This window comes from Rhinichthys klamathensis, unplaced genomic scaffold (assembly GCF_029890125.1).
Source record: "Rhinichthys klamathensis goyatoka isolate OS25496 unplaced genomic scaffold, OSU_Roscu_1.1 h1tg000693l_1, whole genome shotgun sequence".
In the NCBI taxonomy this organism is placed as follows: Eukaryota; Metazoa; Chordata; class Actinopteri; order Cypriniformes; family Leuciscidae; genus Rhinichthys; species Rhinichthys klamathensis.
This window is the reverse complement of record NW_026607120.1, coordinates 1,140,227-1,154,831: the sequence shown is the minus strand read 5'-3', so window position 1 is coordinate 1,154,831 and position 14,605 is coordinate 1,140,227. Positions and strand designations below refer to the sequence as shown.

The window sequence follows — 14,605 nt, the reverse complement described above, 5'->3', positions numbered from 1 at the left end:
TTTGTTATTTTATTTTTTTTATGACTTTGTTGTAAAAGTTATACACTAACGTTCAACATTTTGGGGTCAGAAAGATTTGTAAAAAATAAATAAATACTTTTATTCAGCAAGGACGCATTCATTTGATAAAAAATAAATAAAAAAAAGGACAGTAAAGTAATTTATAATAGCTGCTTTTCCACCGACGGGCCAAACCACGCTCTTTACTTAACTGTTCCATTCCGTGCCGGTTTCATTTTCCACTGTGGGGCTGATAACGGCCACTCTTTGGAATGTAATACAAATGTGTCAGTCATTGCCTTGGTAATGCAACGGTTTACTGATGATATGAGATGTAAATGGCAACCGCGTTATGGAGGACTATCAGATATTTCTTTTAATTTTATTATTAATTTGTGTTTACGTCACTTAAATAGCGTGATTAGTCAGCAACAGAGAAACTGGTAGCTACATGCATTCTACACTACACGCATTCTACCAGCACGGTTAGCTAACCATACTGAGACTTCCGGGCCAAGAACGGTTTGTTATCATGTCATGCCATACCAGGCTTAAGTGGAAACACAACTGAACCGTTCCTTAACTTTCTTAGAACCGTTCGGCCCGACTTTTTAACACTGCAAATGTTTCTTGAGCAGCAAATCAGCATATTAGAATGATTTTTGAAGGTGACTGAAGACTGGAGTAATGATACTAAAAATTCAGCTTTGTCGTCAGAGGAATAAATTACATTGCATAGAAAGCAGTTAATTTAATTCTAATAAGAAAATAAATGCAGCTTTGGTGAGCATAAGAGACCCCAAAGTTATGAACAGTACTTCTATGCTATTTTGTAGCAATTTTTGTTACGTCATTAAACTCGTGAAACTAACTAAAATCCATCTTAAGATGGTAATATCTATCAATTAATTTTCCTGCAAGACTGATTTTCTGTTGATGACGTTTAGAGAACACCATCTTCATGAGAAGAGGCAGGATGAGAAAGCCCAAAACATGGAGCCCAGTCCGCAGACATCTGTTTTCCCTGGCCTGCACTAGGGTCAATGTTTCTAAATGGGCCCATGACAATGAAAAAATCCAAATCGAGGGTTTAGGACAGTAAAAAATAATGAGGAAGCCCCAGTGCATTCAAGGGGAGACAGTTCTACAGCACAAAACTACATAGAGCGAATCCAACCAATACCTCTAGACATCCACACACAAACTCTCTATCTCAGCCTCATACACATTCAGTACATTACACTCACACAGCACTTATAAATTGGCTTCTAATAATAAGCATTGATTTTTATGTCCTTTTTCTGTTTTTATGACCTAAACCTTCCAAGATATTTTCAAATTACAAAATGACAAGACTCTACTGTGCTTTCAAAATTCAACTATTTTTCAAGCACAAATCTAAACCTTCGAGGATTAGAAACAAGTGTAATTATTCAGGGCCCAGGCGGTCTATTTTCCATTGTAATGCTGCAAAGCTTGACCTGTTGAAGGAACACTTTCATTATTACACATTAGGTCATGTTTGGCACAAGAAATTGGAAAGGAAATTGTTCAGCCCTCAGAAAAAATGTGTGTTAGTCACAGCCTAGCATGAAACAAAAAGCCAGACAAGAGGAAAGAAAAAGGAAAAGAGAACAAGGATAGATACTCAGCGAAAGAGACAGAGTGAGACAATTCGAACTATATCCATAAAAGGCTGAAGAATGATCCAAGTCACGATGACACAAGCTCGCTTGCAGAGAATGAGCTCATTACATTAGTGCATGTCGTTCAGAGGTAGAGGATGGTCCAATCACAAATGAGCAGGCTTTTATAGAGTTAGAGAATGGTCCAATAGGGTTAGAGCATGTTCTGAGGTATAGAATGACCCAATTACAATGGAGCAAGGCCGTTTAGACGTAAATGATGAATCAGTCGCGAAAAAGCGAGATTTCAGAGTGATACCTTTCTCAACTTAAGAATGATTATGTTGAACAAACCACCTTTGTAAACACTTGCAAAATGTACATTGAGAAGCATTTTTTATTAAAAGGTCAAACGCAGAAATGTGAGGGAAATTTTGCGCTACTTCATGAATTCAAATGAGAAGAAAGTGAAAGAATAGAAAAAATGCATTAAAAATGAACTTTTAAATGCAAAGACGAGGGTCTTCATCATGTCATTCTCAACAGGATGGAAACAGAGAAAGTTGATGAATCGAAGGCAAGAATAAAGAAAAAGAACTGCTCGCTTTCGGCCTACCGTACCAAGATCAGTCTTAAGATCTGTGGGTAGACTTAACTTTCTGCCTGGTCCCTTGACTGAAACAAAACAAAATAGGACAGGAAGGAGAAATTAATCCATTTAAGAAACCAAAACAAAAGGCAAAAGATGCAGAGGTCAAGAAAATAATGAGACCAGCTCAAATTAAAATTGAAAAAAAGAAAAGAAAAGGAAAATCATTTAGTGTAAAACATGCAGGTGTACACACTTCCCAGCAAGCAATTTTGCATTTAAAAGACGTCTAATAGCCGTCCAAACACAGCCCTGACATCTAGGCTAAAACAAGGCAAAATTTGGGCTGTCAGTGAAAATGTAATAGTCGTCTAACCATAGCCTAAAAATAGACGCAAAGGCTACGCATAGAACATGTCAAAGAAATGAAACCAAACACCTTTTAATCACTGTTGACTTTGCTAACATGATGGAATACCATACATCTCTCAAGTTATTTAGGCAAAAACAACATGTAACAAATTCAAGGTTTTTTTGGCTGGAAGTTGGTTACTCATAGCCAAACTATATCGAGTCTATAGTTAACCGAGACTGTGAAATGACGGCTATTGCTTGCTGGGATGTGACGTTTCATTCGACAGTCATGCTCGATCGTATACTGCCACCAGACAAACAGATTCATCTGTCCTTGTCTTTACATAAGTAAACGCACTCATGCAGAAAGCATCTAAGCACAAACACATAAAACAATAAATCATGATCCATTTTTATTTCCTCCGATTTTGATAGGGAAACCTCATGAATTGATTCAAATAATTGCAACAAATGCAAGAATAGAATGTAGGATCTATTGTACTGTATTGAACAGAAACAACAAAACCATGCAGAAACCATTCACATATGTACATGCACACAATTGGCAAAACATAACACACAAAAAGGTTCAAAATAAAGTGTAAAGAGATAAATAAAAGCAAGGTCAACATTTTGCAAGCATTTTGCACCGCAAAGGTTAGAGTGTACACTGAGCTGAATGTCAAGAACAATATAAGTATGGCAAGAAATGGGATTTAACAGAAGATTTAAAAAATATAGATTAAAGTACTAATTCAACACCAGTTCCCATTGTTATGCAGCCAAATAAATTTAATAGCCAGGAATCTTATTAATCTCAAATTCTCTATTTCAATTATGTACTCTGTCCAGAACGCTAAAACACACTGAGCAGAATACTTTCCAAGATTACTCTCTTCCTTAGTATCAGTTCAATTAAATGTTTTTAAAAGTAGGGTGTGATTTTAGAATGTCATTTTCAGAATGATGCTAATGCTTTTCCACTTATGGACTCCATGTAATGGTTTGATGAATGCAATTTGCTTTCCTTTTAAACCAAGAAGGTCTATAATAATCTGGAGAAAGCCACCCATTAGCACTCCCATTCATCTTGGCTGGAGCAAGGCCCCCGTTTCACACTTTTAAAGGTAGGGTATGCAATTTCGGAGAGGCTAGCAATAGCAAGCTAGCTTTGAAAGCAAATGACCCCACCCTTCCTTTAGAGTGCTTTCCAAAGCCACGTCTCCTCCAAAACAAATAAATGCACACAGCAGAGTCTGCAAAGCGTCATGAGACGAGAGACGGCAAAAAAATTAAACGTAAACAACTTACAGAGCTCTTATTCGTACCACCTGACTGCTGCAGATTCATTTTGCCGTTCATAGTGACATAGAAAAGCAAAAATTTGAGTCTGAGGACGTGGACAGCTCCGGGTACGTCACGGGTTGCCATATCGTAATTGCGGTTATGACATGTGTCATAACTGGTGTGAACCCAGCATAAGCTCATTGTTTTGGTTTAGGAGGTTTTGGTTTTCGATTTTCAGTATATCCGGGATATCCTAACCCTAACCAGTATAACTTTATATGATGCTTGCAAACATTTTTACATTTCATTTTGAATATAAGATGATTTTTAACCAGCCAAACCTTGACCTCATGGTGCTGACATTTCCTAGTAAAGAAGGAAGATGAAATGGGTCATATCAAAAGACTTTTTTTTTTTTAGGATTTGGACTAAAAGCAACAAAATTCCAATTTTGATTTCACTGGTCTTTAAAACACTTGATTAAACCTCAGATATTAGGAACACAAAAAATAGTTAAATATAACAAGCTCTACTTAAAAATATATAATTTCATCCTAAATAGATGGAGCAGTATTATTCTCTCTCTCTCCCACTCTTCTTCCAGGGATGTGGAAATGGGTGAGATTTAAGAGGCAGACAAAGCGGAAATTGCTCCTGGAAATAGCAGTAATTAAAATTCCAGGATCAATAACCTGTGCCTTAGATGTGGAATCCTTCCCATTACTCTTAAAGCTGATAAGATCAGTCTGAACACATGTGCAGGTGTGTAAACATGAAAGACAGATCGAGATGAGGTGTGGACTACCTATGTTGATAGAAGTACATTAAATTCATTTTGCAAGCTTAATTATCTGCGCGCGTGTGTGTGTGTGTGTGAGAGAGAGAGAGAGAGTATAAAACCGTCTGTCTGAATAAACACATGTTGGACATCTTTGGTTATTGTTATCCAGCGGCACAGCTAAAATGGCAAACATAACAGCTGGCATCCATTGATTTCAACATCAGGCCTCAAGTGGCCACACTGTTTCATTGTTTTTCTTTCCATGGCACAATTTCAGGAGTTGTTTAGCTGCTCGTTAGAATGTTCAGAACACCATAGCTTCAATCCCGTCAACTCCTCTGTGAGCCTGACTGAAATGAACGGTAATTTGTGACTGTTTTTGGAATGTTCACAAAAAAATGTCTTCTGCTATCCTCACTGCAATTTGCATGAATTACCGACTCCTTTGCTTTCAGCTCAGGTCATTTTCCACTAATTCATAGAGGCGGATATACGTCAGGAGTAAAGATGCAGACGCCAGACTCTACAATGAATTCAAAGGAATTTCATTTCAGAAACATGCAATAGCATTTTTGAGCCTCAACGTTGTTTTTGCTTAAAGGGTAACTAAACCCCAAAACAACTTTTTTTACTTATTGACCTGTAAGACTGGGGCTTTATTAGTGCTGTTCATTGATTCGAGTACATTTTTTGACATTTGGGTATAAAGTGTTTTAATTCTACAATAGGGTGTAAAAACGTCTGAGTGCTGCCCTCTTCAGGTTGAACGGTGGCTACTGCAGTTGAATTTTCCTATTGGAAGTTGTGGTGCTGCGTCACGTAAGCAGGCACCAGCTCACCACGCCCTTGGTACGAGCTCACCACGCCCTTGGCAGAGGCTCCTGGTATAAAAACATCTTGTTCCACCAAAACCACTGTAGCTAGTCAGGAGTTGGAATTGAGAGTATTGAAAACGATCAGGATAGCGTATATTAACATCTAGTTAGCATAGCATTTATATAGTTATTTAGATTACTTTGTGTAGCCTTGGTAGTTAATTAGCATAGTATTGTTAGAAGCATAGTTATTTGGTAGCATAGTTTTGCATCAGTTAGGATAGCTTCAAGTTAGCGTAGATTTTTAGCATTAGCTTTATCTGTATTTAGTACAGTGGTTAGGATGGGACGTAAGTGCAGTGTTGCTGGTTGCAACAGCATTGCTCGCGCTGAAAAGCGACGCAGTGCCAAACGCAGCACCTCCTGCATGCACTCCACCACAGCGGCGTCTTGATGTGAGTGAGCAGCATATATTTTTAATCACAATTTATGTTCCTTCCAATTAGGCTAAAGTTAACCCTCTGGGGGCAGCAAAAACGACTTAAAATACTCCGTCATTTATGGTCATACAGACTTAAGAAATTTGAAAAAATAAACTGTGAAATGTCTTACAATCGAAACAAAACATTTAGTAGGGAGGTTAAGTGACTTTTGACTTCAAGTCATGATGCAAAGGTCCCCTTTGGTATGGAAGTACCTTAGGGCCATAGAAATAAATTTATCCTAAGACACAAGTGAGATCACATTTTGTATCTTATATACGCACATTTTTTAAAAATGGCCACCGACCATACTTGAGAGGCCCATATCTTTGCTTCTGTTATAGCTATAATGACACATTTGGTATCAACGGGTACATTTTTGTGGTCAAGGAGTCCAATAAAATAGGTTCCAAGACTAAAAAACAATAATGTTGTCCTTAACATGACAATTGGAGGTGAAGTATGCAATTTTTTTATTAAAAAACGCATGCCAAACACACAGTCCATTCACAACTTAATAATTTCTTCGTTTAGGTCTGCTTCGCATGCGCCCTTTACAGCACTGGCTGAAGACGTGGGTCCTGCATCGAGCATGGGCATCCGGTCGATTACGTCTCAGGGTAACTAAGAACTGTGTCACAGCTCTGGAGCCCTGGAAGGCGGTCGACTGGTATCAGACAGGTGTAAACCTGGGAGTAATCTCTAAACTGATAGTGGTTTCGACAGACGCCTCCAATTCGGGCTGGGGCGCCCTCTATGAGGGCAGACCGACTTTTGGCCTGTGGTCAAGCCAAGAAAAGAGCTTGCACATAAACTGTCTAGAGATGAAGGCGGTCGAGAACGCCTTGCGGTTCTTCCTTCCCCTTCTAAAGGGCCACCATGTCCTTGTCCGCACGGACAACATGTCAGTGGTTTCCTACATAAATCGCCAGGGCAGTCTGAGATCACGGAACCTTCATGCACTGGCAGAACGCATCCTTGTATGGGTTCAGCGCCCATCACTGGCCCAGCCCATCACTGGCGGCTGGGCCGCCCATCACTGGCCCAGCCGCCCTCTCTATGCTTTCCCTCCGATCATGCTGTTACCACAGGTAATCAAGCCTATAAGGGAGAACGGTTCCTGTGTACTTCTAGTAGCTCCGTTCTGGCCGAACCAAGTTTGGTTTCCGGAGCTGATGCAGCTTCAGAGCTTGCCTCCGTGGCCTGTCCCGTTGAGGAGAGATCTCCTCTCACAGGCCGGGGGTACGATTTGGCACCCACAACCCGAGCTTTGGGCTCTGCATGTGTGGGCCATCAACGGGTACCCGTCAGTCTCCCCGACGGAGTGTTAAACACGATTACGCAAGCTAGAGCGCCCTCTACTAGACGGCCTTATGCTTCCAAGTGGTCAGTGTTCTCAGGTTGGTGCTCAGCTCGCAACCTGGATCCACAAGATTGTGGGGTGTTGGAGGTTCTCTCCTTCCTACAGGAGCTCTTGGATAAGGGTAGATCCCCATCCATGCTCAAGGTATATGTGGCGGCTATTGCTGCGTTTGTCAAACATTCGCATGGCCAGTCACTGGGTAGGAACGACCTTGTAGTCCGCTTCCTCAGGGGAGCTAGAAGGATGAACCCTCCTCGCCCCCCCTCGGACCTTTCCTTGGTCCTGGAGGCCATGAAGGGTGCCCCTTTCGAACCTCTACAGTCTGTGGACCTTAAGTATCTCTCATTGAAAACCGCCTTTCTGGTGGCTATCGCCTCAGTCAAGCGGGTGGGTGACTTACACGCACTTTCTGTTTGCGGGTCGTGCCTTGAGTTTGGGCCTAATGACTCCAAGGTCATCCTCAAACCAAGACATGATTATGTCCCCAAAGTACTTGCCACTCCTTTCAGAGCACAAGTCTCTGTGGATCTGACAGCGAGTCTGACATTCTCTCGTCACAGGCGATTTTTGAGATTCGCCTTCGAGGGCCAGGCATATCAATACACAGTCCTACCGTTCGGCCTGTCCCTGGCATCCTGTATATTATGATGTGCATGGACGCGGCTCTCGCGCCCCTGAAACTTCAGGGCATGCGAGCTTTGAACTATTTGGACGATCGGCTGATTCTAGCTCGATCTCATTCAGAGCTCATAGAACACAGGACCATATTACTCGAACACCTCGAGAATCTTGGTCTCATAGTCAATTGGGCGAAGAGCTCGATGTCCCCCAGCCAGGAAATATCCTTTCTGGGCACAGAGCTGAACTCGCTGTCAATGACAGCGCGACTATTGCCAGAGCGCATACTGAACATTGCGGCACTATAGTCCCGCTCAAGAGATTTCAGAAAATGCTGGGCCTTATGGCCTCATCATCATCAGTACTCCAGCTGGGTCTGCTGCGCATGCGCCCACTGCAGTGGTGGCTCAAGCTTGGGCCTCCGATCTGTTTCGCCTCAGGGTCAATCAGAAATGCGTCGCAGCTCTGAAACCTTGGAAGACGACCGACTGGTACTGGTACCACCGCCTCTTCAATCTGACATTCTCTCTTCGGATCTGACAGTGAGTCTGACGTGAATCTCCTTTGCCTGGTTAGGGCCCTTAGAATTTACGTGGAACGTTCGGCTGCTTTCAGACGGTCAGGACAGCTATTTGTTTCGTTTGGTGGCCGATCTAAAGGTCTAGCTGCCTCGAAACATAGCCTTTCCAGGTGGATAGTGGACGCTATCTCACTGGCTTATACATCCATTCCCAATGTCGGCTTTTTATATCCCCATATCATATGAACTCAGGGCGCTCGCCCTTGGGTCAGTGTTGTGGTAGATTTAGCACGCACAGCGTTTTAAATTGGATTCCCGTAGCGTAAGCTAGCTTACGCAACACGAGAGTACTCTCGTAAGAGAACGTCACGGTTACTAACGTAACCTCGGTTCTCTCTAGAAGAGGGAATGAGTGTTGCGTAACCCTGCCGTGCTTGTGCTACCATCTGGTTTCGCTTCAGTCGATGAAAACCAAGGAGCATCTTATCGAGCTCTGGCTTATATAGGCATAAGCCACGCCCATTCGCCCACACGCCCACTCATTGGTGCTTATGTCACGAGCAGTGCCTCGATAGGTTGCAGCAGTTGCCGCATAGCATCCAATAGGCGCGCGAGCTGCCTCGCCTAGGTCTGCTAGCTGCAGCAAGTGTGTTTTAAATTAATACAAATTATAAGGATAATTTTTGGCTTCAGTATTCTCGAGAAAAGAGGTTTTCCCTCTAAGGTTTTTTTTCCATAGTCAACTAGCTAGCTATTTATTAGTTATCTAACATTAAAACATTTTTCTATTTAATGAGAAAGTCATACGAACCTCAAAGTGTTAACCTGTCACCTCTGACCTTCAACAGCTGTCACAGCTCCTGGTGCAGATGGGATGTGTTGTTGCAGGAACTGATATGCTATAGGCTACTCCTGACTGGTCGAAATCTCATGCTACTTAGGACAAATGTATTGTACAGAAGTAGCTGCACTGCTTAAATACAAAATTAAAGTTTTTGAACGAAAAGATAAGTAAAGTCACTCTGATGACAATTTTTATGTGAAATGTGCATATTTACCCCCAATTGTCATGGTATGGGGAAAATTATTATTATTTTTAAACTTGAAACCAATTTTATTGGATTCCTTGACCCCAAAAATGTACACTTTGACACCAAATTTGTCATTATAGCGATAACAGAAGCAAAGATATGGGCTCTAGAGTATTTTCGGCGCATTGGCGGGCATTTTTGAAAAAACATGTTTATTTCTGATACAAAGTGTGATCTCACTTGTGTCTTGGGATAAATTTATTTGTATGACCCTAAGGTACTTCCATACCAAAGGAGACCTTTGCATCATGACTTGAAGTCAAAGGCCTATTTTTTGGGCTTAACCTCCCTACTAATTGTGCCTTTGTAAAATAAAGAAAATAAACCGGGTATGCTTTCTGCCTCTCTGTCTCAGTGAACTTTTTTTCTGGAGCACGTCTCTAAAATTAAACAAAACTCAGCGAATACTAGTCACACAGGTATAAGCAATATATCTTTATAAACATTTACCTCTCTGCTATTAAATTATCTAATTCAAAACGAAAACAAATATTCTCTGTTTATGTAATCTGTATGAAAAGATAGAGATGTCAGTCGTTCTCATGGCAACTCATTATCTGCTAATGTAAACATGCCTACAGAGAGCGCACGCTATTGAAACGCGGGTCTCAGATGCACGCCCCGTCAGCCCCGCCCTCGGTTCGTCCCCTCTGTCTCCGCTGGGCTCTGCCCACTTTTCCAGCATTTTTCAAATATTGCCAGTGGGTCTGACCAAGTTTCCCTTTAAATACAAAGGCAAATCTTGCATTTTACTCTCTTGTAAGCCTTTCATCAAAAATATATTCATTTACTTCTGTCTGGCAAAAGAATATGCCACTAATTAGCATCGCCAATTTGGTGACCAAGTAGTTGTTGTTTTAAACATTTTAAAATGAGCCAACACTTAAGGCCATTCACATGCAGCACATTTACAAAAGTGAACAAAAGCATTATTAGCATAGATGTAATTTTCATGCTTGTAGCCATTCTCCCTGCCATGCTCTCAAAGCTTTGCAGTCTGGCACATTTGTGTAGCGTTTGCATCACATAAATCCATTTTACATTAGTTAAATAACTATTGTTTAGGCAATCAGTCTATAGTAGGCATACATAGCATAAAGCTGCTAATGCTAGTCATTCCAAAATTTCACCTAGGACAACTTTGCACCAAACCAACTAACTATAAGTTTAAATTGTAGGTATTTGCTATGCCTTCCATAACTTTTAGAAAACAGATTACAGATTAAACAATTACCTACATGCGGAGTACTAGTCATTAAAATATAGATTAATCAGTGAATGAATTCGATTTCAAGATGATATTCTTAATGTCTACAAACACATTAGCATGTGTGATAGCAAAAAAACTAGCATGTTCTCAACAACACACATGAACAACTGAAGCCCTGTTGGGGTCTAAATAAAACCAATAAAAAAAAGATTCAGGGTTACTGGACATCAACGATCAACGCTCCGTCTGTGCTAGTCACAATATCACCCCTCTCGTAAACACACATAACACACTACTTACTACCATGCCCCAATCACACACATGCCTACAATAGCCCCACGTGAAGCACACTTACACATACACACATTCACACTCACACACACCTACACCTCAGGAGCACAGAACGTGGCACTATGAGCGTGAGGCTACATCTACTGCAGCATGCAACCCCCAAAAACAAACACACCCACACACACGCAGATTCAAACGTTGAAGCACATGAGCCGCGGGCTTGGTGCGTGTGGGTGGTTTTAAGGGTCTGGACACATTCTTACCATTGTCCAACAGGTAAAAAACAGGACTGTAGTGGCAGGACCGGAGGTTGGACACAGGTTCCCCTGTGCCTCGAGGGTCATTATGGAGGGAAGGGGAGTAGGGTGCTGGAAATCAAAGATCACACAGTCATTGTCACATTCTAGGCTAAATCACAGAGCCAAACAGCTTGTTACTATAGGACATTAGGATTTATAATAGGAGGTTGTAGAGGGATGCTAAAACAGGAGAAAATCATACACACAATATTTTTAAAAATCTGCTATTGTCACAACTCAAACACATTATGGACCCTCACCAAGGCCAAATCTGGTCTCAAATTCCTCTTTATTTTAAAAAAAAAGTTAATGCCAAAAGCAGACACTATTTTTCTAATGTCAAACGTTGTATCTAGAGTACTTCACAAACTTCACACACTTTCCAAAATCTAACAGTAACAACAACAAAATTACAGTTCCATAAGGACCACTATTGTCAAAGATGATTGACAATTAGCATACATTTTGGATTGTGGTATGGTTCTGTTCTGTGCAAGAACTCCAAGCCCATCCATGCAGCCTAGCACAGGTAAGAGCAGGGAGAGCAACGTGATTTTGAATCTGTTAAGAGACTGATATGATGAAAAAATGAGAGCTTTTCGTCTCTAATTTGAGAAATCTTATAGGCATGCCCTTGGTAGAATTGAGGAGCACCAGATGTGTTTTCATTTGCAGATGTTTCAGCGCACACAAGTCTTCATCAGTTGTAGAACGGTGGAGATTCCCCCTGCATTTAACCTCATCACACAATTCATAAGAAGACCCACTGCAGGTGTCGACCTGACAACATAAATCATGATTGCTGTGTGAATTGAGACCAAACTGCAGAGGGTAAAGATGAAAAAACAGTGTTGTGAGAGTCTGACAAGCGTATCGCAGGCCTCCTGGTTATTCTACTTTTACATTAATGGCCTTCCTCAGTCCTTTCTTGAACAATTTGCCCTCCCTGTCCGAAAACTTCACATTGCTCTCTTCTGATTCTTGCCTTTTATAGATCAAAGCCTCAGAAGTTTCCAGTGTTTCACCCATCTGTGCAATGGCATCAGCTTGTAAAATTTCTCAAGTGTAGGCAAATTATTTTGCAATACAAACATACTAAGATACTAAAATCCGATACATCAGTGCTTCCTTAAACCAGTCCACGCTTCTGTTTCCTGTCAGCTGTGTGTGAGAATCAACAACCAGTAGACAAAACTAATAACCAGTTAACTCTTTTTAAAACTTAAAACTATTTGTTTTAAGAAAATAGAAATACAACTGGTTTTGCAGAGGTGCAAAAATCTCCTTTTAATCAGAGCAGTGAAAACAGAGAAAAGTAAAATGTGACGACATAGCTCTAGTATAAAATACTGGTATCTAAAAACAGGGCTATGACAATATGTGGAGTAACTCTCAAATAATTAATTTTTCATGAATAGCGAATAGTAAATCATAATTTAAGCGTTTTTCCAGTCTAAAAATTGCCACGAGCCATCATGTCACCACAAATGTAACATTAAAATATGTGTTATGTAGCACAAACCAAATACTAATTTAGAATTTCAAGTTTTGGAGTCAGTAAGACTGTCTTGGAAGAAATTAAAGGTAGGGTAGGCAACTTCAGAAAGGCTAGCAATAGCAAGCTAACTTTGAAAGCATAAGATCCCACCGCTCCTTCACAGTGCTCTCCAAAGCCACGTCTCCTCCAAAACACATGAACACGCACAGCCAGAGCAGAGTCTGCCAAGCGTCACGAAAGACGGCTTTAAATGACCTCATATCTCAAAGCACGTAACATTACAATAATAATAAATGTAAAGAACTTAAAGAGCACAACGTCATGGGTTGCCATCTCTTAACTATGCTAATTATGACATGGTGTGAATGCAGCATACGCTCGTTGTTTTGGATCATGAGGAACTGTAAAAGGTGGCTGCTGTTTGTTTGCAATGCTCGTTGACTGTCTGTCTGGAACTCTGCATAGCCTCATGGAACACGCTGATAACGTATGATGTCTGGGCGAGCAGGGTGTGCAGACATGCAATGATGCAATGATTGGTCGACATTTTTTAGTCCTAAGACTTCCACAGAAGATTACCATTTCTATTATTGATTGCTATCAGGACATAAAGAAAGTTTCAACAAAAACAGTATAACAAACAGTGTTCATGAAAAACATTGCTTACCCTACATTAAATACTTAACAAGGATGCATTAAATTGATCAGTATAAAGATATATAAAGTCAAGTGACAGCAAAGACATTTATCCTGATACAAAATATTTCTATTTCAAATAAATAACGTTCTTCAAACTTTCTATTCATTAAAAAATACTGAAAAATCTATAACAGTTTCAACAAAAAATATGAAGCAGCACAACTGTTTTCAACATTGATAATAATAAGAAATGTTTCTTGACCACCAAAATCAGCATATTAGAATGCTTTCTGAAGGATCATGTGACACTGAAGACTGGAGTAATGATGCTGAAAATTCAGCTTTGCCATCACAGGAATAAATTACATTTTATAATATATTAAATATTAAAATAGAAAAAAGTTATTTTAAATTGTAAAAATACTTCACAATATTACTGTTTTTACTGTATTTTTAATCCAATAAATGCAGCTTTGGTGAGCATAAGAGATTTCTTTCAAAAACATTAAATACATATTATCGACCACAAAGTTAAGAATGCCTGTGTATTTATTTATAACATTATTTTCCCAAATGTAATTCCTGTGCCATTTATCCACTGTAGCTATGATGCTGAAGCTGATAGTTGTGGTTTGGAACAGAGTTAGCTGACTGGTCTAAGCTGATAATTACTGGTTGAACAGCTACCCTGTACATAAAACCAGCTTAACCACCTAAATGCCCAAATTATCCCACCTAATAAAGAGCTGGAAGCAAGTTCCAATATCAAGGTTTAGACTGAAAATGACAATACAAATCATATTTTATCAGGAGGAGAGATGTTTTGAATATTTCATGATGATATGACACATTAAGTAAAGCTTTTGTGCTCTGGAAGGGATATAAAGCGCACTCATCGTTGCAGGTTAGACGGAAACAATAAGCGTTGTGTCCTTTCACATCCACTTTCTTCTGCTCTTATTTATCCCTTTGATTCCAGAATTTTATTTCATTTTAACTAAAAAATATCTTTGCTGTTCACAGTCGATGGCTGAGATTTCGGCTTATTAACCACCTGGCAAAGTGCCACAATCAAAAGGCCTCAGCACCCCACCTCAACCCTGCTGACAAAAACAACACCCGCACAAATAACAACGACTAGTC

The 14,605-nt window shown here is 40.3% G+C and overlaps 1 protein-coding gene across 19 annotated transcripts in view; it reads right to left on the bottom strand.

The window, feature by feature from the left end:
* Positions 1 to 14,605, bottom strand: part of stxbp5l (syntaxin binding protein 5L) — a 207,934-nt gene that overhangs the window by 14,545 nt on the left and 178,784 nt on the right. For 5 of the 19 annotated variants that reach the window (XM_056242082.1, XM_056242087.1, XM_056242085.1 and 2 more), the window contains 2 exons: positions 11,290 to 11,394; positions 2,247 to 2,300 (listed from right to left, as the gene is read on the bottom strand). The exons of 11 other annotated variants lie outside the window; for them this stretch is intronic. In XM_056242082.1, the coding sequence (XP_056098057.1) occupies positions 2,247 to 2,300; positions 11,290 to 11,394 (159 nt within the window). The remainder of the gene's footprint in view (positions 1 to 2,246; positions 2,301 to 11,289; positions 11,395 to 14,605) is intronic. 3 more of the 19 variants (XM_056242088.1, XM_056242090.1, XM_056242084.1) reach the window with 2 other exon arrangements.